General features: G+C 40.3%; 1 protein-coding gene across 3 annotated transcripts in view; it reads right to left on the reverse strand.

Annotated features, from left to right (window-relative positions):
- LOC126356138 (BTB/POZ domain-containing protein 1-like) overlaps positions 1–24,862 on the reverse strand; it is a 431,946-nt gene that overhangs the window by 14,531 nt on the left and 392,553 nt on the right. For all 3 annotated transcript variants that reach the window (XM_050006848.1, XM_050006850.1, XM_050006847.1), the window contains one exon: positions 1,539–1,640. In XM_050006848.1, coding sequence (XP_049862805.1) covers positions 1,539–1,579 — 41 coding nt within the window. In that variant the 5' untranslated portion in view covers positions 1,580–1,640. The remainder of the gene's footprint in view (positions 1–1,538; positions 1,641–24,862) is intronic.

Consider the following 24,862-nt stretch of genomic DNA (forward strand, 5'->3'; position numbering starts at 1 on the left):
AACTTAACCCTTTGTAGATAGTGTATAACTGTTTCTATACTGTCACGTGACCATTTACCAGTCTCATAAGTCACAGCAGTGGAAGTGTATAGTTTGTTCCTAATGTCGCCAAAGAGGGCTTTGTAGTCCTGGGTGGGCTGAAGACGCTAGAAGTCGGTTCACTTAGGAGCCACGAGTGTTTTATGTTTGGCAGTTGCCAACATTGGCGATACCGTACCTATATGTACCGTAGTTGAATCAAGTTACTGTAGCGCCGTACCGAGCCAAACCAATAGGCACATGTGTATTGCCAGAGGAAATCGCGGCCTGGTTCCTGCACCCAGCTTCTCTCCTCCTGGCTGTCTGTGTGCTGGGTTTCGGTAGGCGCAGCTTTGTTCCTCCTCTCCTCGCTCCCCCTGAAAACTCGGTCAGGATGCCGTGAACAAACTATACGTGCCACTCAGTTGTATCGAATCGGCGCTCTGAAATGGATCGATGTGGAGACACGACGGAGCTATCGAGTTTGGACGTGCCCATTTCTAAACACCTATGAATTTACTCTATTTGTTACTATATCAGCGAAGACTGTCCGACTTCGGTTTACCATTCACAGCCGTGTAACAGGACGTAACAACGCGGTCGTGAGGAGACCCTAACGAACATGGACCAGAGACAAGTGTCACACCGTGACAATGACAGCCGGTTTCAAACTCAACAGGAACTGTCGCTATCAGTGAATATAGGTACACCTACAACCAGGCTTCGAGAAAACATTGCAACGGGAACTGCTTGAACCGGGCACTTGGAGTTGGGTACCAAACAAAAGGCAATTGCTTTCAGCGGTGTGTGTCTTAGCTGCATGACTTCAGTGAGCCAAAGAACACAGACTAGTCAGTATCTGATTGAAGGTGTATAATGTGGTCCGATGACTCACGATGTTTCTTCTTTTTCGAAACATGCAACACGTCGAGATCACGGATGGCCCAATGAGGCGTTTAACCCACATTACACACAGGTAGTAATTCTACAGGGAGGTGATTCCGTGATGTTTTGAACGTGTTCTCATGCCATGTCTTGAGCCCATGCATTGATGTTACTATCAACATCAACAGAGATGTATATTTTACCATTCTCGGACACCAAGTGTTACCATTTCTTGTACATCTTTATGATGAGCGTGTTGTGGACACTTCCGTCCTCTAAGATGGCAACAAGTTTGCAGGGAAAACGTTCTTAGCTTGTTGAATACGTAGGCATCCTGTCGAAACTCGATCTTAATGCCACATTTGGAAGAGCGGGTGAAGCGTGGCTATCAACAGTCCCTCAATTTGGTGGCTCTTAAGGTTCATCAATGCGTGCTTTCAGCTCGATACGGCGTGCACGGGTGCTTAACTTGCGGAGAGTGAGAATGTGTGAAGAATGATGAAACTGACGTGAAATAACATATTTAAGTCTGCTAATTGCTACTAGGCACACTTTGTAATAGTTACGCTTTCTAAGTGATATAGTGACATTCCAACGGTACGATGTCTTCGATTACTGCGGATGCAAGAACTTACCTCTTAGCCAGAAGAGGTGTTGTTGAAATGGCGGAACACATCTTGCTTGTGAGAAATTTTGCTTCAGTCCTTGCCGGGTGATTCACGTAACGATGTAGCTTTCTGTAACGAAAAAGGAAAACAAATGGGTAAAACAATTACGTGGAAGGAAAAGTACAAATCATAAAATAAACAGAATATGTATTTAAGTTAGCCACCAGCAGATTTCGTTGTCAACTTTTATAAGCAAGTGAGTTCTCTGAAAAGGATATTTTCTTGTAATGCTGTTTATCTTGCAGAAAAATTTAATTATTACTCATATTTCACAAATTAAATTTTTGTTTGGTTACTAACCAGATACCATTCATTTGATTCTGTTAGGCATCTTCAATTACCTATAAAGATACAAAAGAGGTAACTGTTTGTTTGAACATAAATTTTTGAGAGATGAAGTGTTTCATGGCAGCACGTTTAGATTACATTAACATTTACAATCCAGCTTTTGTAAGTAATGTAAACATTAAGGTAATCATCTAAAAGTGCTGTCATGAAACACTACATATCCCAAAAATGTAATAATTATGGTCCAGCAAACAATATTCTCTTTTATTCAAACATTTATCCATTATGGAAGTGTAACACTGCTACTGTGATGAATAAAGGTTTCCAGAAATTACTGCAAAAAGTCGCATTTTGTTTTATTCTTCAGTTTTTATTTTCCATTACCAGTTTCGAATTGCGTATTTGCAGCATTATGGGGTTCGTATTAGCTCTGGCAAAATGTAAAAACGAAAGATGTAAGTACTGAATGTGGCGAGAGTTATTCACATTATGGACCGATTTAGTTGTGTTAATTAACAGTTATTAGTATCTGTTGATTTGTTCTTAGTGCACCATTGTTCTGGAAAACACAACGTATGTTTTCCAGTGAGGGTAATCGTACAACACTTCACAAACTTGACCATAGGTAAAAACTTCCACGCGCTTTGCAAAACGCAAATAAAATTTCACAAAAATTACAAATTTAGCCTCGGGTAACAACTTCCACGTGCTTTAAAAAACGAAAATAAAATTTGTTATTTACTTTTTGTAAAGGACGTGGAAGTGGCTTACATGTTTCGTTTTTATATTTCGCTTCAGCTACATGACCTACACAATATGCAATAAACATGTACCATCTGATGATGATTCGCTACGCGATTTGAAAGCGATAATGGGAAATAAAAATTGAAGAATAAAGCAAAAGTTGATTGGTTACAGTAATTTCTGGAAACCTCTATTCTCTTTTACTTCTTTGCAGGCCACTAAAGATGCCTAATACAGTTAGATAAAACATGTGTGGTTAAAATAATAATAATAATAATAATAATAGTAAAAATAGGAAGTGCCATCTTCTTTTCGTCTTCTGGACTTTGAAAAGGTTCCCTCAGCAACTTTCAAGAGGACTTAATGCTTAAAGTGCAACATAAATCAACGCCCGAGTGCATCCTTGCACGTTCACTACCCACAACGACGTTAAGTGTTGGAAATGTTCAGAGCCAAAGGGTTTTCGAACTGTGATGTGGAGTATTCAACTGACAAGGACTCACCACATCTGATTGGAACGGTTTCTTCTCAGTTTGACGAGCTTAATGAGAACATTTGTCAAGCTACACGAGTTGTATACGCTACACAACATTGTTCACTGCTTGTTTAATTGTCTAGTGAGTCTTCTGACTAAGTGGCAAAGTCGTTTCGATCTTGTTGTGTGAGTCGGTTCACTTCTGAGTACTTAGTGCGATAAGGAATACCCATGTTTGTTGAATTTCTGTTCGCAGGCGTTAAAACAAAACAAAAAACAAATAAGAAATTCTATTATAGGTGAAGGAACATGAATCATGACAATAATATTCGATACTTGCACGAAATTATAACGATCGCACTATAAACATGTTGTCTTTGAGGGCACCCTTCTTTGAAAAGCATAATATTTCAACCAATATAGTCTTGCTTCTGTGTATTTTGAGTCGCCGTCATATAGTAATCGTATTCAGTACAGATGTTGGTCTTTTGCCGTAAGCGAACCTCTGTCGGCAACGTACTGATTATTGTGAACTTTGAGTTCTACGGTTACACATGCTAAACAACGTACAGTACGATGGAAAGAAGTTAACAGCAGAGGACATATAATATGTAATTAGCCAGTAACTATGTAGAACAATAGCCGGAAAATTCGCACTGATAACACTTCAGAATATAACTAAGTTAGGTAACCCGTACCACCGACATACTGTACAGTAACTGACTACATCACATAATATTTTAGTTTGCGTAATCATAGAACTCAATAATCACAATAATCAGTAAGTTTCTAACAGAGGTTTTGTGCGTGGTAAGAGACTAATATTTGTGTATAATAAGATTATTATATTTCTTTAATGACGACGTCTCCAAATACCTAGAAGCCAGAAGCATATTGGTTAAAAACTTTTGACGCTTCAGACAAAAGATACCATCAAACATAACATGTTTCTAGTGGGGTTTATATGTTTTCAAGGACAGAAAAACGCTATAATAAAGCTACTAACACTACAACAGAAGAGTACAGGAATAGAGTCTTTTCTTTCAGTGTTTCTAATAGTTCCTTCAGATCTTTTGTTTATGCACTAAACATTATTGTCAACAAAGCGATAAAAATCAACAGATCAAGACTCTAAAATCATTTAAAGTCATTCAGATACGCGATTCACATTTTTACGTTCCATGTGACACGTAATGAAATAACTTGTACAAAGACTATAGCTCCAAGGCTTTCGACAGGGTTCATGCTCTGTCTCTGATGCCCTTCCTTTTTTTAAACCACCTTTGCTCCATAGCAGTGCTAGTAATATGGTATACTGTTTTCACTTACAGCGTTGTCTGAGCTATTATTCAACGACAACGCCGAAATGTGATTGCAATCTTTAATATTTTGGTACAGCAAAATATCAATTCTCCCAGAACCTCGACAATTGAAGTTATGGGGAAAATGATATTCCATCCGTTGTTCTTCGGCGCAAGCAAGCTGTCCACATGATATACGCGTTTAACTGGAACGTGAATGTAAAGTCCTACGGCATGAATGGTTGGGAGACGCCGAAGCACAGGTTCATCCGCGTAATTGGAAAGGTTTTCCCTGTCTTCTGCGCCCGCAGTCACTTTTCCTCCTCCACATACGATAGTTGTGTGAGTAAATGTGTCTGTTAAATGTGGACGACTGTAATGGTGCGCGAAGTCAGTCCAGCGATCTGAGCTTCCAGTTATAAGGAAGCGGTCACCGGCGGGGCGGGCGCGACCTCGGACAGTGACGATGTGCGAATTACGTCACAGCCGCCCCTGGCACCACTTAGCCGGCTCGTTTCCGCGTCTCCGTGAAACAGATATCGCCGTTGTGCCTGCGGAAAATATCCTGTGTAGGTCGAGCTTCGCGTCAACTCCGTATTGTGCCTTAGCACTGATTCAGAGGAGGCAGACTGAAGCACTGTCGAGAAGGGCTGTGATGACTGAGAATGCTAATTTCTAAGGGGTACTGAAGCGCCGGCAGGGGTGGCAGAGTGGTTCTAGGCACTACAGTCTGGAACCGCGCCACCGCTACGGTCGCAGGCTCGAATCCTGCCTCGGGCATGGATGTGTGTGATGTCCTTAGGTTAGTTAGGTTGAAGTAGTTCTAAGTCCTAGGGGACTGATGACCTCAGATGTTAAGTCCCATAGTGCTCAGAGCTATTTCAACAATTTGGTACTGAAGCTGTGCCAACCTGAACACCTTAAGAAGAAACCTTTGACTTTATTTCTCTAAATAAATCACAAACTATCACGTTATTTACAAGTTTCATTTCTTCTGTACGAAGTACGGCGATATAATTTTATTTTTGTTCGCTACTACAACATCTACATAAAAACTCCGCATGCCACATGACGGTGTGTCGCAGAGGGAACTTTTGGCACCACTATCTCATCCCTCCTTCCTTGTTCCATTTGCGAATCGGGTGTGTGTAGAATGACTGCCGATAAACCTCTGTATCAGCTCTAATTTCTCGTATTTTATCATGGTGGTCAGTTCGCGACACGTATGTGGAAGGTGTTAACGTGTTGTCCGATTCTTCCCGGAATGCACTCTCTCGGAATTCCAATAGTGAACTACCCCGCGATGCACAACACGTAAGGCTTTCGCGGTGACAACGACCGTGTGACGAAACGCATTGTTCTTCGTCGGATCTTCTTTATCTCTCCTATTAGTCTTACGATGTAAAGGTCCCAGAGTGGTGGTAACATAATTTCTCCTACTCGTCATTAATTTCACCTTTCTCTGGTTTACTCTCAATTCATATCCTGTACTCATTACACTGCTCAATCCATTCAGCACGTCTTGTACACTGAGGTGACAAAAGTCAGGGGATTCCTGCTAATATCGAGTCGGACCTCCTTTTACCCGACGCAGTGCAGCAATTGACGTAGCACGGATTCAACAACTGATCTCTAGATTACGTTATGTCCCATAAATGTTCGATGTAATTAATGTCGGACGATGTGGATGGTTAAATTATTTTCTCGAATTCTCCAGAATGTTCTTCAAACCAACCACGAACAATCGTGACCCGGTACGTGGCACATTGTCATTCATAAAAATGAAATCCATGAATGGCTGAAAATGGTCACCAAGTAGCCGAACATAAACATTTTCAGTCCATGATCGGTTCAGAAGGACCAAAGAACCCAGACATTCAATGTAAACACAGCCCACGCCAATATGCAGTCACCTCCATCTTGCAGAGTGACTTGTTGACAACTTTGATCCACAGCTCCTTGGGGCCTGCGCCACACTCGAAACCTATCATCAGCTCTTACCAGTTGAAATCGGGACTCATCTGACGAAGCCATCGTTATCCAGTCGACTAGGGTCCAGCCGACGTGGTCACGAGCCCAGGAGATGCGCTGTAGGTGATGCCGTGCTGTCAACAAAGGAACTCCCGTCGGTTGTCTGCTGCCATAGGCCCTTGACGCCAAATTTCGCCGCTCTGTCCTAACGGCTACGTTCGTCGTACGTTCCACATTGATTCCTGCAACTATTTCACGCAATGTTGCTTGTCTATTAGCATTGATAACTCTGTGCAAACGCCACTGCTCTCGGTCGTTAAGTTGTCCGTGGTGAGAGGTAATGCCTGAACTCTGGTTTACTCGAGACACTCTTGAAGCTGTAGATTTCACAACAAGAATTCCGTAACGATTTCCAAAAGTGAATATTCCATGCTCCTAGCTCCAATTTCCATTCAAAGACTGTTAATTCCCGTAGTGCAGCTCTAATTACGTCGGAAACTTTTTCACATGAGTCGCCCGAGTATAAACGACCGCACTGCCCTTTAGTGACTTGCGTATGCGATATAACCAACATCTGTAGGCCTGCCTATACGATCATATAGCTATTCTACGACTTCTGTTGTCTCTGTGTAATTCTTCTTGAGTTTCACTGAGGACTACTGCGTCATCAATGAATCTTGTCATTGACATCATTTCATACTTCGCATTAAAAATAAAAAATAAAACAGGCCCAACAGCTGATCACTTGGGAATTGCTAAAATCTATATCGCATCCCTTCTTAACTGTTACTAGTCTCTAGAATCAAATCTGGCTAATAGCTGTAGGCAGTCAGAAAATAGATTAATAACGCGTTTTCTTGTACTCAATAATCTTTAAAAGTTGTTTCTACTTTTATGACATCTGACAAACTATTGCACCAGTTCAACAACCGTTCGCATGGGAGAGTACAGGCTGCTTAATTGCACAATAGTGTGTCTCCTCGTGAATGAAGACAGAAACTTAGGATGAATTCTAACTTCCCCATTGAAATTAAAAATTAGCCTTAGCACCAGTTGTAAGTTGGGGCTTATGCGGTTACCAGTAGGGTCTCCCTGGTGGAGCTAGGTCGCTCTCTTCCTTATTATGTTGGAGATATGGCTTCTCCCGCAAATGCGAGAACATCCTGAAAACAGGGCGGAGAACCTGCATGGATTAACAATAAGCTGCTTTCACGATGAAGAGCGAAATGCGCCTGTAGCATATTTGGCTAGGAGTCCCTTCCTGAGGGTTCGACCGCCTGGTGCAAATATTATTATTTTACGCCATCTCGGCGACTTGCGCGTCGATTATGACGAGGAAAACACATACAGTCCCGAAGGACAAAAATCCCCGCCTCGACCGGAAATCGAACCCAGGGCGCCGTCCGTGATCGTCAGTCAGCATTGTTAACCAGAAGAGCACCTCCTGCTGACACCTGAATGATAAAAAGTTTTCGACGCTGCTGAGCTACAGTCATACAGTATTTTTTGAAAGAACACATCGTCATATGACTGTACATTACAATATCTTTCTTCAGCTTTCACACCATTATCAAATACTATGTTCTCAGGCAATTAACATCATTTTGCTGTGTACTGTGCAGGATGACCAATACACAACTCAGCACATTTGCTTAGCGCTGATATATATGGTACAAAATTAATGTCTTGTAGTAATACAGGACAATGTTGTACAAGAACGTTATATCTAACGAAATCAGCCCTAAGCAAGTAAACATAAGACTACCACATGCCTTTAAAATGTGCTATTCTTATCTTTACCTGCTTTGGTCACATTTTGCTATGTAGGACGTCCTTGTACAAGAATGTCTTGTATTCCTGTAAGAGATTAATTTTGTAGCATTTGTAACAAGGTTACGCAAATGTGTTGAACTGTGTATTTGTCATCCCGTTCAGTACACAGCAACATGATGTTAATAGTCTAAAACCACTGTTCTAGATAATGGCTTGAAAGCCGAAATCTAGATTGTACAGGAGAAAAATGTAGTAGTATACAGTCAAGCGGCGGTGTATTACTTTTTTTTTTTTAAAAAAAAACAAAGCCTGAATGATTGATCGGCCGCTAAGCCTTATGGATTTTGCATTGTACCATTGGCCTCCAAGATCGTCTGCTCTCACGGTTTATATAAAAGTCTCTATCCATGTGGCTACCCTTCCAATAATTTTGCGTGATCTGCGTCGCCGGATGGCGACAGCAGTAAATGCAGAGGCTCAAGACATGTTCGCGAAAGTATGGGACGAGTTTGACTATCATCTGGATGTTTGTCATACGTTCGGCGGAGGGCACATTGAACATTTTTAAAGTCAAGTGAAAACTTTGATCCTAAACGAAGTTATAAACAGTACCCTAAGATTGTACATATGTGCGTGCACGTGAAAGATATACCCTCGTAAAAGCAGATGGTTCGTTTGACCATAAAACTTTACGGCCTAATGCGTAAGTTGATTTTTTCCCTCATGTTCTATCTTCCTTCACGTGTAAGATATAGTTTTGTAAATTCGGATGTGTCGTTTTGAAACACTATCCTATACTAACTGAAACCTTGGGAATTAGGACCGATCGCGGTGGCGCAGCGGTTAGCACACGGGACTCGCATTTGGGAAGACGACGATTCAAATCCGCGTTCGGCTAGTCTGGTTTAGGGTCTCCGCGATTTCCCTAAATAGCTCCAGGAAAAGGCTGGGTTGGATTCTTTGAAAGGGCAAGGCCGCCTTCCTTCTCCATCCTTGAAATATTTCGAGCCTGTCCTTCGTCTCTAATGCCGCAATGTCGACGGGGCGTTAAACTCTAACCTTCCTTCCTTCCTTCCTTTGGCAATTAGGTTTAAAAAACTGCATTATTGTCGGAAATTGAATACGGCAGAGACATGCACGTGTTCGTGTCGTCATCTATCGTGGTCCTTTATCTCCCACGAACCAGGCTTATCTTACTGCATGAAATACAGTAGTGTGTCCATCGTTGCACATATCATCCGATGCAAAACACACTGCTAATCTGCGGATTATTGATCGGAAATTAGAGAATGAAGGAGGAAAAAAGTGGGGACGGGCTATTACAGAAGTTGTGAGGATCTCACCGTCAGTGTCCGGCATTGTTTTCTGTCGCAGTGACGAGTGGCGTGTAAAACTGGTTACCGCCTGGAATAACAATGCGGAACTGTATCCGAAGGCTTTCCGGGATCAAGAAGCACGGCATTGACAGGGTAGGAATCAAAGCCGTGAGCCTAGTTACCTTGAGTTTTTTAAACATTTAGGAATCCTTGTTGGGTACTTACAGATGCTAATTTACGTTTCAAGAAACAGGAGGAGCAAATGCATGACGGTTTTTTTTCTGTATGGTCCAGCGTGATATAGTAGCGTGGATGAAATCTTCACATTTTTAAATTTACATTCAGTCATGCCTTCTGCGGTGAACTGCATATTACGGATGTAATAAAACGATGACTTACATTAGCAGAGAAGTTTGGACAATCAGAGAACTTCGCATGTTCCACTGAGAGCCTTTCGAACCATTATGCATACGTGACGCATAAAATTCATACGGAAATGCCGAAGTTAAACTTCAAAAGGTTGCAGTATGATGAGTATAGTGCATTATTTACGAGCTACACTGTTAACGTTAGTATGTTTATTTCGTGCAACTTCGGCGGTTGTGAAAGTAATTTGTTTTAATTGCAAATATTTTAAAAATTTACTTTGACACTATTCACTTCCAAAATAAAGTAATGATGGATAATACCAGCAAAAAAGAGAAATTATTAAATCATAAAACCAGAAGGAAAGCATAAAGCTTACGTCATTGATTGTCAAGCGGGAGCAAAACTACTGTTCAACGTTTCAGACCAAGTTAAGGTATACTTCTACCGCATACTTCATGTTATCATGAACTATAGTGACAGGTCCTATGGGTTGGACACTGAATTGAAGAAAATACCGCCTGGAGGTACAGTACATTGCGAACTAACGCTGCGTAGGTCAAAGTCTACAATTCGTCGAACTCTTGGAAGGCTTTATTGATCATATACATGCGGTCATTGACATACGTGTCGATGTAGAGCAAAGAAGTGATCTTAAGTAGCCGTCGAAATTCAATACCGCCAGTGGTTGGATATCATCTGTTTGGAATACAGTATAATGACCAATAACGAGTCCAATAAGAACGACATCTTTTCATACACTACAACTTTCCCGATGTTATGATGGAATCAAAACTAACCGCTATTCACACTTACGTCGCCAGAAATCAACTCCAAGCAGCTTACGTTTTCAGCCCGACAATTTGAAATGCAGTCTGAAACACGGTCATGAGCTCCAAATCTTTTACTGTGTATTTAGCTATCGTCAGATTCCGATTTATCGCGGGAAACGTTGAAAGCCACAGCCTGCTGTCAATTTTCATTGTTTTCTGTGCTGGTGCGTAGGGCGGTAGGCGTGTTATTACCTTTTGGGTAATCTGTATTTTGGATGAACGTGAGTCTCAGTTCCTGTTGGTATCTTATCTTCCTTTACCATTATCTATTTCCCATGAAATCAACAAAAAAGACATCCTTTTTGCCTCAAAAAATGAACAGTCATCATTTTGCGATTCGACTAAGGACATTGACTAAATTTTTTCCTGCTTTGCTGAAGCTGAATGACGCCACTGCATTGAGTGCTATTTCCATTCTGCGTTGATGTAGGATATCAACGTCTCGAAAAAATTCATCTACATCTTGTGGATGGCGGTCCAGCATCGCACGCCTGCTCGAAATTCTTTGCTCCGTATTGATCGGTAAGCTCCTCCGGTATCATACTGCACAAAATTTGTGATATCTGAGCTTTCCTTGACAATGTATAAATAATGGCGCATCCATTTTCTTCACCAGCCACTTTATCAGGCAGAGTACAAACCGTCAAGTGTCGATCATATATCAATATCCGGTCCACTCGTTGCTGTATTTCATCGGCCTGGATATTGGACATGCCAATCCGCTCTTTATCATACACATAAACAAGGCTCAACTCCGGACGAATTTTAGCAGCTATTGAACCTTTTGCAATGAAAAACCGAATTCGAAAAGGGACGTCGCAATTGACGGGAGCCGCGATTTTCGAAGCGACTGTTGTTTGATTTTACACAGAGTCAAATGACTAGTGAGTCAACACGAAAACTTCTATAGATTTTAAATAATATTTAGAAGACTTTGCATATGCAAAACTTTGTTCTGAGCTGCTGGCATTTAATTATAAGCAAACAGCGCTTACTTTTCAAATGTGTCTCGTACCAAGTATATCACAGACTAACATTCCACAGAAAATGCCAAATGGCCCATACATATCCTCCTGCAATCGTCTTCAGTGAACTATGGACTCTGACGTACACATCTTGTACTTCCCACATCCATCCATCCACCATATCTCTGATTCGATGTCACGGTACCAGAAACACTCCTGTAAAGCATAATTTTATGCCATTTGTGAGACAGTGTTAGTTCAGAATTTGAAAAAATTACTTTTATCTCAGTTAGCTTTTTTGCCACATTCAGACCAGTTTTTAATGTTTACATTTCTTTTAGAAGATATAAAGTTAATCGTTGCTACTGTAATGTGGCCGAAAGGTTAGAACTTCTTTGTGCTTATCAAAGGTAATATTAAGGCATCAGGAAATCTGAAGAATTAACGAGTTTCCCATATGCAGCATAAAGGCGTGTAAGTGAAAGGTATCTTACCTTTCAAATAAGTAGCAAAATACATTGTAATTGAGTAACGTTTCTCTTGTTGTCTGACTGCGGGCGTACTGTAAAAGTCAGCATCTTCAGACTATTGCTTCTTGAAAGATGATGTAATCTTGATTTCAGTCCGTCCGTAAGGCTCCGTTAATAAGCGGTAAGACAGCCCAATGGTATGGAGAAGGAAAAAAAAAAGAACTCTCTTCCATTCAAGTAGCAGATGGCCATCAGCATACAAGTACTCACGCTGTGCCGCAAAGAGACGCTGTTCATTTATCGCTCGAATGTACAACAACAGTCACTCTGAAATTTCTTTCCCATTGATGCGCGGCAAATGGAAGTTTGTTAAATGTTGCTCGAAGTTTAATCATCGATTAGCTAAATCCCGACAGCGCTCGGATTCAGTTCACGGTTCCTTCGACCGCAAATGCGTCAGTTTAACATCTCGTCTACAGAATAAGAAGTAACACACAATAATTTTATCGTAGTGGGAGTTGGCTTAAGAAGAAACTAGCCGAGATCATTTCGAATGAAATTTCAGAACTCACGCGACTGATTGTATGTGATTAGGCAATATATTAACAAAAGAGAGCTAATAGTGGATTTATTGCTGTATGGGAGACGGCATGATTATATCAAATGGCGTTTACTTATTAAAAACGTTGTTGCAGGAAGTCTGAAGGATTACCGAGTTTTTCATACGCAGGCTATCCATGTAGCTTAAAGGTGTTTAAGTGAAAAGTACTTTACCTTTTAAATAAGTAGCAAAATACATCATAATTGAGTAACGTTTCTCTCGTTGTCTGACTCTGGCGTACTGTAAAAGTCAGCATCTTCAGACTATTGTGTAATGTTCAGATAATATCACTATCACCAGGAGCAGCTGAAATTTGAATAAAAGCTTTTTATTGACTGCCCATTTCGATTTCATGAGGTCCATAAAAAATCAAGCCTGCGTGCTTATCATAGGTAATATTAAGGCATCAATAATAAATTGTAATCTTAGCGGTTCTTTTCAGTCATGCCTTCTGACTGAAAATCGCGTCGTTGGCACCCAAGCCCGTCACAGTTACATGATTCGCAAACATTTAAAAACCTTTAGCACTCTTTCTCATGAATCACATGACACACATCCTGTCTCAGGGGAGTAACGGGATGGCGATACAAAAGGCATCCGGCCACCTTTTAAAAATTAACCACGCTAGATCCTTGCATAACCATGCCGAACCTGTGCTGATGCGAAACAAAGGCACAATAAAAAAAGAAGACCGTACGAGTACATATAATATTTCAAATATTTCAAAATATTTGCATCAAATGTCAAGGAGTGATAGATCACATCATGGGCAACTACTTTTGTTAGAGATAAAATGTTCGCTGACGCTTCCCGGCGACTGTAGAAGTCCTGTTGTATTGGTTATGCACTTGAGAGGTGGCAGGGTGTAGGCGCTCTGCATCGTGTGTATGCAATGGGTGTTGGCTATAAACGGGTGAAAGGGGGTAGCTGAGTCAATCAAAGCTCCTGTGTCGCTTCGAAAATCTCTTTCTCCGCTTAGTAACATTTCTTCTTATATTGGGGTAGATGGTATGCAGCACATTTGCTTAGTGGACTCTTCTAGTTCGGTGAAATCTCGTCATCCCGGGAGCAGTGTGAGCAAACATTTTGTCTCTAACAAAAGTTGTTCCTTATGACATGATCCAACAGTACTACATGTTTGATGGAAGGACTCTGAAACATCACGTGTATAATGGTCGGGGGAAATGGTTACTAGGAATCACTCAGATTAAAATTTACTGTCAACGTCACTGCAATACCTCAGCAGAATACACTGGATTTATATTTTGTGATTGGGAGTTTGTGTAATAGAAACTGGTAGTCAATAAAGTCAATTTGGTAATGAAGGATAGGGTGGGGGTTAAAAATTGTTTAGGGAGATCAAGGCAACGGTACAGTAATCAGGTTCAAATGAATGTATCTTGCAGTAGTAATTCAGACATGAGGAAGCGTGCGCAGGAAGAGCTGTATCAGAACAATCTTTTGACTAAACAGTAACAACAACAACAATATTTAATAAAACCTTTTTATTCTATCAACAGAACAGCCTGCTGATAATGACGCTTCTTTGAATATTTGCACGCTCTAGGTTACCACCTACATAAAATGAACTGTCTAGGGCAGTGTTTAGACCTGCACATTTACCAATCGTGCATGCGTGAGATAGATTAATATAACTTCTGATTTCCTTCACCCGTATCTTGTCATTTACTTATAAAGTGAAATACTGTGTTGCTCTCTTGGTGACTCAAGATTTTTGAAATATCTAATTTCCGTTTTGATTCGTCACAAATTCCTAGTTTGCTCTCAAAATTTTCAGATCATATACAATTCCAGTAACACAGTGAAGAAGCCTGAGAAGATAATTAAAAGAAGGCCGTAGGCGGCGGAATGTAATGTTTTCTTGGAATGCGAAAAATGAACTAAAGTGCTAAAAATATTAACGAAAGAGAAGTCGTCATTGCCCATAGAATTATTAAAAGCCGAAAATCGCTAAGGAATACTGAAGGGAGAAAAAATTTTACTTCTGGACATCTGACTAGACATAGAGAGAGAGAGAGAGAGAGAGAGAGAGAGAGAGAGAGAGAGAGAGAGAGAGGAGGAGGAGGAGGAGGAGGAGCGGGGGGGGGGGGGGGGGAGGAAGGTGAACAGCGGGGGTAAGGTTCATTTTTGGTACACAGTGCCTGCATAGCTAGGTCTGGAATTCTTGGTACAATACATCGAAACATATAGCTCAGCAGAGAAATGCATTTACTGAATACTACTAGCAGGGAGTGAAACGCAGTCTCCACATGATCAGCGATACGAGGAAGTTGCAAGCGCGATGGACTGTAGTTAGCTGACCATCCACGTCGCGTGTTTCGCCACATGTTGTGGTCTCTGCTTCCGGGAAATGTACCAAACAAAAACATCCCGTATCTTGTGGGACTACCGTCATCCACAGTTTATCTCTGGTCTCCATCTGTTAACAGACGTGCATTGGGCACAGTACTTCGCCAATGTCCCTACTACTATATAAAAAACCCATATGGAGCGAGGTAAAAATCACTGTGCGTCTGCCTCTATAGGTACCCTAGTCTCGTTCATCTCATTCTCATAGTGCCCAAGCGAGATATGCATGCTGGAAACATAATGGTCGCTGTCTTCTTTGAAGATAAATTTACTCAACAGCGCTTCGAAAGAACTACATTATTTCCATGTAGCTCCCCGAGCATTTCTTTTGCACCTTCGTGTGGCCCTTACTGCCCTGTTGCGACCCTGGCAGCCCGTGTCTGATTTCGTTCGATGCCGTTCCCGCGCCTACTTGATAAGGACCCCAAATAATGAAAGAATGCTCTAAAATTGATCTTGTATGCATTACCAGAACAGGTGCATTGCACTTTCTCATTTAAACAAAAAAATCCAAATCTTTCATTCGCCCCCCTAACATTAAATTTAGGTGATCTCTTCGTTTAATATCGCTTCTTGGCATTAACCTTCATATACGAAATAGCGAACTGAAAAATACCGAAGAAAAAAATGGTTCAAATGGCTCTAAGCACTATTTGACTTAACATCTGAAGTCATCTGTCCCCTAGACTTAAAACTACTTAAACCTAATTAACCTAAGTACATCATACACATCCATGCCCGAGGCAGGATTCGAACCTGCGACCATAGCAGCAGCACAGTTCCGGGCTAGAACCGCTCGCCCACAGCGGCCGGCTACCGAAGAAAAGACAGACTTGTCACAAGCATAATTACTTAGACAGAAGAGACTTGGCGGTGTTTAGACTGAATTTCTACGTATATTTCTATCTGGAGAGTGTGAACTCACTACTGACCGATGACGACGAATAACCCATCGGTTTCGTGAACGTCCACTCTCGTGGGCATGCCACTGAACCATGTTGGTAGTTTACATGAAAAAACCTTTCTGCTGGTTTGATATTGCTCGTAAGTGAGCTTATGTGATGAATAACGGCGTTCCATTAAATTTATTCATTTAATTTTTGGCTTTTCACTTTTGATCTTGTGGCGAAAGGCCGAAAAACTGGCACCTTCTACGCTACTAAATACGTAATTTAGTGTTCCAGAAAATGCGCTTGGTTGTTTTGTTTTCTGAAAAGAGCAAGACAGGCACGTTACTGAACTCGCTTTCATCTCTGTTTGACATCGATCTCTGGCCGTATGTACTGTATATTTCAAAATCTACTTTGAATGTGAATTGCACTTCTCAGTATTCTGATAGTTCTTGTAAATTTATTTCATGTACCGTTAGAGAACATAGACTACCAAAATTACACCTAATGTACAAGACGTCGAGCCACTTACTGCAGATTGCAATGCGTACCTGAAATTGTATTCTGCCATTTGGTTGGCTGGACTTCACTGTGTCAGTGGTTTATGACAAGCTATGGCGTGTCATACCAATTTGCTTTTGGCCCTCTAATCATTAAGCCAGTTGGTGTAACGGTCAGATTATTAATGTAAATGTTCAGTTTGATTCTTACGTGGTCCCAGCATATTCTCGATGCATAACGCGATTTTTATGCTCGAAAAACTGTATGTGTGTGTGTGTGTGTGTGTGTGTGTGTGTGTGTGTGTGTACAGTGACAAGTACCACAGTAGCTCTGCCTTTGAATTTTCCCTATGGTGCACATGTCCACTGCAGTGGGCAGATGTTAATGGTCGCTTCTTTGGCGTTTTCAACCAGTCCTGAGACTACAAATGCACGCAGTCCACTCCAGAGAACACTCCCTACTGGTCCTGTGCCCTGCAAACATTTGCAGGCTCAGGACTGATTGAAAATTCCAAAGAAGCGACCATTATTATGTATCCACTGCAAGTGGACATATCCACTGTAGGTTAAAGTATAGTTTCTCAGCTTACTCCGCCCCGCTACTAGATGGACGAGCTAGTCCTCCGAATGAAGGAAGTGAAGGGCATGTCGTATTCTACTACACCCGAAATTACAGACGCGACCTGGCGTACCTCCTTCCAGCCACGCAGACGGTATGAGGTCCTGCATTGCACGCAGCTCTCGGAAGCATGAGGGTTTTCCAACGTGTGATGCTTGTGGTGTGCAGATCACGGTGGAGCACATTTTAATAGACTGTATTTTGTGTTCAGACAAGAGGGCAGCAGCTAATTTGTCGACGGATTTGCCCTCTATTGTAACTGACAATGACGGGAGCGTGGTATGCCTTTTAAGGTTTTGAAAATGTCCGACTTTTTCCTTAAAATTTTACGGCGACCTTTTTAATGTGTTGTTAGGGTGGCTGGCTCATCCGTGTTCTTTGTTAATGACCAGTGAGCCACATAATCCTGTAAATGTATTTTAGTTTTTCTCTTGTCTTACTTGTGTTTTAATTGACAGTTTTTGCAGATCTGATCATTTTAATTCTGTCTTACGGGATATGAGCTAGTGTGACAGTATGGGTGATAATGCGTGCGACTGGGAGAGAGTGAGTGCAGTTTTAGCTCAGATTGCTTCTTACTTCTTTTATCGTATTTTATAGGTTTTAACTACATTCTTTTCTATTAATTTTCGTTCGGGCGTTGATAACCTTGTAGATGAGTGCCCCTAAACTACAAACACACAATGCGCTTAGTAATGCCCGGTAGAGTTCAGGGTAATGCGGTAATATTTTTAGGGAGAGAAGCACATCGTTGACAAATTAGCTGTACTGTTTAACATTACTTTTAGAACATTTGCAAGGTTCAGAAACAAAAACCGTTTTATGAAACCCTCCATCGTCATGGCCGATGCTGTTGTTTTTCTAACGAGCAGTCGGTTTCCTAAGATGGTGTGTTCTCTATAGCTCAGAAAATTCGCAATGCAGCAATGTCTCTGCATCATAGATCAGAAAGTACTACTCCACTACCAGACACTGGTCAGTTTTATTATATGCTACTTTCGCTGTTACGTAAAATAGTTATTGCAGACTGTTTCGTTTTTCTTGTTTGTGACCTGAAATTCCAACAGTACGACTATGAAAACATTGTGCTAAAGAACTTTTCATCAGCATAAAGCTCAGAATGAAGAGAACATTTTGTTGAAATGACTGATTGCTGGTAAAAGACACATATAGGTACTGTCGTAGTTGCAAATAACCATGTTGTCTTAAGCAGGTTTATCCACTTTCTATTTCGCTGTTATGTCTCATTACATTTAGTTTTCTTTATATTCATCTGTATTACAAATTACACTAATTTCAGGTTTTTTGACTTTAAATTAAACTCCGATCCATCGATGTCATCATATTTCTGTGTAGTTTTCACTGGGCTTTTAAGGTACAAATTGTGAGTGTATAATGAACTTATGAAATAAAAAACTGGAAACTGTGTGTGGAATACACAATTTCTTATACCCACGTTGGTGTATTATCCACAAAACGCAACTCTTTTGAATATTAATTGGTTAGTGACTATGTTGTTCCTTTCCTAGACGTCGTATACTTACACTTATTGTGAAGACGTGTATTTCCATATTTTTACACCCTTAGCTATGAAAGTAAGAATATAAATTATCGAAACCAATACGTGACTCAGTTCAACAATTCCGCTAGATCTTGCAAAGTAATGTCTAACTTGACAGTCTAGGAATTTATTTTTTCTCCTTTTTTGTGTATGCTGTTTATAAACACACACACACACACACACACACACACACGAGAGAGAGAGAGAGAGAGAGAGAGAGGGAGAGAGAGGGAGGGAGAGAGAGAGAGATAACTGCCTGATCGACCACTCGAAATGAAATCTCCGTCTTCCCCTCTTTGTACACAATTACACCATCTACTTTCTTAAAGCCCTGACTGATGAGCAGATTAAATGCGTTTGTCTTGATGTCGCGAAGTACATTACACTTGTACAACCACGATAACGATAGCTGTTTTGGTTGCTTTGTTTTCAGTTTGAAGGTTTTTTTCACAGTTGTGGCTTCTTCTTTCCATTTCATGTGATACATTGAGCAATTTGTCGTCTCTTCGATTTTAGAGGGGCTGTGCTGTTGCTGGTTATAGCACATTTACGACTACACTGATCAGCCACACCTCAGCTTCGCCAGTGTGCACGCTTAGGTCACGTAACTAAGACGTGGAGGCACGAAACGTATACAACAAGTGTTTGGAATACAGAATGAGAAGCTGTTGATTTCAGCGGCTTTAGGAAGAGGACATATTGGAATGGTCGGTTTTTGGAAGCGATAATTACATAATCGGCGATACTTGTTTCTGCAGTGGTAGTATTTTCTTAAAATGGACGAATAACTGATATATTTCCTGGCAATAAAACATCAAGCATGTGTTGGACACTTGCCAGCTCTGTAGGGCTGAATAGGCCGTAAATGTGGACGTGCCTGGTGACAGAGTGCAATACCGTGGAAACTACAAGTGCTTCCAACCAAGTTACTGCAGATGAGACCCTGCAAAATGCGTGGTAGCATGTGTTCTTGTTAACGAAACAGTGATTTCAGAGGCCACGGGAACTGTGTGTTCGGATTACGGAACAATTTAAAGACGTTGCTTGATCAGATGAGTTATGCTTCATGTCACGTCATGTGTATAACAGGGCAGCATGCGTTCTCTTTTTGGTCAACGTCTGGTGGCTACTTATGCACGGATCGCATATCTAATTTGCAATTAGAGCATTTACTTGATGTTCCCGCATAGCCATGACTGTCACAGGGGACACTATTAACTGCTGAATGCGTCGGTATCATGGCTGACCATTTGCATCCCTTCACGACTAACACTTCCTTACGAGTTGTAGCGATCCGTGACAGGAGAACTGTCCACGTCACAAAGCAGTACCCGTAGTACAGTTGTTTATGGAGCATGATCACAAACTGCAGTTGACATTTTGTTATGCAGATTACCTAGATGCACGGTGTCATCGAAAACCAGTCCAGATATTACGCATTACATCCCTGTAATCCACCGGATTTGGTGATGTGTAAAGGTACATTTCCTCTCATCTACCTTCCGTTTTTGTTGAGAACTTGTGGAAGTCATGCTATGATGAACTGCAGTTGATTTTTGGTAGCAAAAGTAAGCCATCATGCTATTAGGTGGGTGACCGTAACGTTCGAGATTATCAGTGTAGGACGTTGTTCATTGTTAGCAAGGTTCTGTCCACATTATTTTAACATCACTTCCTGAAAGGAATCATATAAAAATATCTACATAACGTTTCAACGTTCATACCCTTTTATTTATACTGTGCGAAAGACTGTATAATAAAAGTTAGCTCTTTTTCAATATCCACGTAAGAGCATTCCGCGTCAGCCTATCCCATTTGAAATCACAGAAATCGGATTGTTACTGTTGTATTATTTAATCCGAACAACTAAAAATCTTTGACAGCGCTTTGAATTGTTCTGAGCTTTTTCTTCACTCTTTTGTTGAATGGATCTTGGATGCTCGAATGGTGCTGACGAGTCAACCGACCGAGACCTTTGTTGACGGAAAACTCTGTGTGCCCTTCCTCCACAGTTGAATACACCCAAACAGAAATGTTGCATTGAATAGTTTGATGTCTGTACAGTCGTTTTGCTATGTTCATTAGACTTCATATTCTTCGTGTTGTTACCAATTAGTATTTAATATGTGAGACATAAATCCAGAACAGCATGACTGATGGTGCAGTTGTTTTCTGTGGTGGCTTGTGCTACGTGCGAAACACTTCACATTCACAAAAGCACAAGATAGGAAATAAAATGTGACAGGAAAGATCTGTCAGTATAAACTGGTGTGCAAACGTAAGTGTAATTTTCCGAATGATTGTCACAAGAAACTAGAACCACACATCATTTCTTACAGCGCAAACTAAATAGTAATTCTGGCTGAAACAGTGCGAACTATCAAAAAATGGTGGACGAAAGTGGAAACATTCTAAGTTAGATGCTCACTCGCCATTAATTCATTAGTACTGTTTGAAGTTTCACCACACATCATTTAAACTCTTACTGCTGGAATATTATTTGGATACAGAAACCAAGGTGAATTCTGTACTGTATTCACACAATAGGCGTCGCAGCCTAGCGTAAATTTGATGTTGTTGTCGACCAGCTATATTGTCACGTTCTTATACCTTTTAATCAACGCGTCAAACAAGTTCAGGACACATATAGAAACAAATCCTGAAATTCTATGAAGGTAATGAAAAGCCTCAAGAAAAAAGGATGATAATTGGAGACTGCAACGACATAGTAGGGAAAAGTAAACAGAACAATATAGTGGCAGGATTCTAACTTGAAACATAAATGAAGAGGATGTCAGTGTAATAGCCTTCTGTGAACGCTTTCAATCTCTGGATGACAAAAGCTTTGTTTAAGAACAATCAACGAAGGCTGTGCGCATGGAAAGCCCCTAGTAATAATCCAAATTCCAGACAGATTTTATTATTACTAACTAAAGATTCAAAAACAGTATCAAAATGACGAAAACCTTCTCTGGAACAGATACTGTTACTGATCACAGCTTGATGTTGGCAAGCCTACGAACAAGACTGAAGCATGTTAAACCAAAAACAACTGGTAAGGTAATAGGATATGAGTAAGCTAGAACCAGAACAATCCAGGCGCTAACTCAAATCGCTGAAGAATAACTGGAAAATTCAGCAGAAAGGATCAGGGTAACGGAGGAATGGAATACGATTAAAAATTTAATTCTGAAAGCCTTAGGGCAAGAGATTGCAGAAGTAAAGAAGGGAAAGAATAGGAAAGACTTGATCACATCAAATACGTCAGATAAATTGGATAAACGTAGGAAATTTGAGAATGACTGTTGTGTAAAAGGAAAGCAACAGTATAGAAAGCTGAACAGTATACTGAGAAGATCAAATGACGAGGCTGGAAAGGAGTGTATGAAAAGTCAGTGTGAGGAGACTGAAGAACTGGAAAAGGGAATTAAATTAGAAGCAATGTGCGGAATAATTAAGAACATAAAAAATAAAGATCCAAGAAAAGTAAGCAAAATGAGTACACTATCCAAAAGTGGAAATATGGTAGCATACATAGAAGAAAAAAATAGATCAGGAAGGAACATGCTGAGTAATTATTTGAAACACAAGGAATTTGTAGGTGAGTAAAACTGGAATGTGATGACATGTATATGAACCAAAGCAGATGTGATGTGGAGAACATTAAAGTTCTCAGAAGGAGGAAAACAGTGAGTTGTGATAAAATACTACGTGAAGCTCAAAGGCATTCGGAAATAGCGCAGTATCCTGATCTACCGATCTCATCGATATGTGACGAAGGCATTTGGCCTGAAAATGCACTTATAGCTATCCGAGTCTTTTAGCAAGGATACAGCGTGAAAAAACGCAAAGATTACGGGACAATTAATTTCATATTATACCGCATTACAAAGGCCATTTGTAGCCTTTGACTTAGACGATTGAAAAGAAAAATGCAAGACAACATGGGGAAGATTTAGTTTGTATACAGGTAAGGAAAAAATATGAGATGCTACTGTATGTTTGAGGATGATAGATATGTACACACTTTATATTGACTGGGATAAAGCGATTAACAGAGTTGACTGGAGTATCTTCCTGAAAACCGTGAACAATGTAGGTGTAGGCTGGAAGGACAGAAGACGTATGGAGGTACCCTACACGAGACAGGAAGTGGAAGTAAGGATTAGCTGTGAGAAAACTGAAAGGGCAGGTGTTGGAAGAGGTATTGAGACAGGTTGTTATCTTTCAGGAACAGTTTTCGCTATTCGCTCTGAGAAACTAGCAGACAACACATTATAAAAAGGAAGTGATATAAAACTAAAAGAAAGGATAAAGATAAATACATACGCAGACGATCGAGTAGTATTAGCTCAATCAAGGGAATAATTACAATTTTTGAAATGGCTTGTAAAGGTAGAAGCAGAGTATGAAATGCCGATAAACATAGGAACGAACAAAGTGATGAGAATTATAAAACATGAAGGTCCCTTCAAAATATCATTGGAAGGAAAGACAATGGAAGAATAATTTTTTTTTTTATACTTGGGATACTTGATGACAGAAAATGGACTAAAGAGGCGAAAAAGTTTGTTGACAGCAAAATGAGTTCCGGTAGTATTAAGAAAGGGATTGGCTAAGTGTTTGTCTGGAATCTAGTGTTATATGGAAGCGAATCGCGGACAGTCAGAAAGAAAGAAGAAGAATACTTGGATGATTATGAAGTTTGGATTGGCAAAAAATACTAAAAGTTAAATGGACTACATAACGACGAATGGAGAAATACTTATGAGAATAGAAGAAGAGAGAAAACTAGTGGAAAATCTAAGAATGAGAGAACATCTTGAATGGGATATGGATTGCAACGAAACTGCCTGTAAGGAAGGAAGATGCATTGAAGGAAAGATTCCAGTGAAGACAGGGGGAGGAAGGAGAAGGCTGAGACTGCTGAATGACATTAAAAGTTGACAAAGTTCGCAGTGGATTAAGGACGAAGTACAGAACGGTCGCAAGCAGAAAGCTTCCAGTCGATAGCTTTCTTAAAACAACCCACCAGTGAAGAAGAAGAAGAAGATAACCCTTTCCACCCTGAGACAAAAGTTATTAAATACGTCCTGTAGAATCAGGTAAAATACTGAAAAAATTGGCAAAGGGTAGTTTGTTCAAGAAATCACTAGCATTACTGTGCTACTTAAAATTTCAAACTCGTGTAAATTCAACTGACACTTCATGCATGTGTTTAGACTTCTTACATATGTTAAATGATCAGACATCTAGTGAAGAATGTTATTTTATCTGTACTTAATATTTTACCTTACCTAATTGATTTTCATTAGCATTAACAGTATCTTGTTTAAAAGAAATATAGAGTTTTGCACTTGGTCAGCTAGAGAAGGAATGGAAGAAGAGATTGTCACGTCTGAAGCTGATTAGGAACACCACAGTAAAAGTTGATCACGACAACCGAACTGGGGTTCGAAGCAAAGTACTCCCGCCATCACCCTTGGTACGTTTTTATATCTCCAGGAGCAGCTACAGCAGATATTCTCCAACATGCAGCTACATCTAATTAAATCAATAATAAAAAAGAAAACACGCATTCTGCCAAACAAAGTAGTCGCTTGTCACTGAAACCATGTCAATAAACTGACAGGGCTACAGCCTATCCCAGATGTTATTTAGTATGTACACATACGAAACCGAAAAGAAAAACAAAGAAAAATTTGGAAAGCTCATGGGATGAAAGAAAAACTATGAGGGTTGTTGATGACATAATAATTCTGTCACTGGCTGAAGTCTGTAACACTTTGATGAGAGATTATACGTCGAATATCAAAAAAGTAAAACACGCGTAATGGAATATAGTCGAATTGAAACAGACGATACTGGGGGAATAGTATTTGGAAATCAAACACTAAATGTATTAGATATGTTTTATTGTTTGGAAAAAAATTGACAATGGTCGTAGTATAAATGGTATAAAATGTAGACTGGCGGTAGCCAAGAAAGAGTTTCAGAAGAAGAGAATTTTACTATCATTGAATATAAATTTAAATGCGGGAAGTCTTTTCTGAAAGTGTTTTACTGCGGTGAAACTTGGACGATAAACAGCTCAAACGAGGATCGAATAGAAGGCTTAGATGTTTTGATGCTACACAAGATTGCTGAAGATAGGCTGGGAAAATCGAATTGCTAAGGATGAGATAAAGAATCGAATTGGTGAGAAAATAAATTTATGGCACTGAAGGGACCGGTCTGTAGCACATAGG

This window comes from Schistocerca gregaria, chromosome 3, assembly GCF_023897955.1.
Source record: "Schistocerca gregaria isolate iqSchGreg1 chromosome 3, iqSchGreg1.2, whole genome shotgun sequence".
Classification (NCBI taxonomy): domain Eukaryota; kingdom Metazoa; phylum Arthropoda; class Insecta; order Orthoptera; family Acrididae; genus Schistocerca; species Schistocerca gregaria.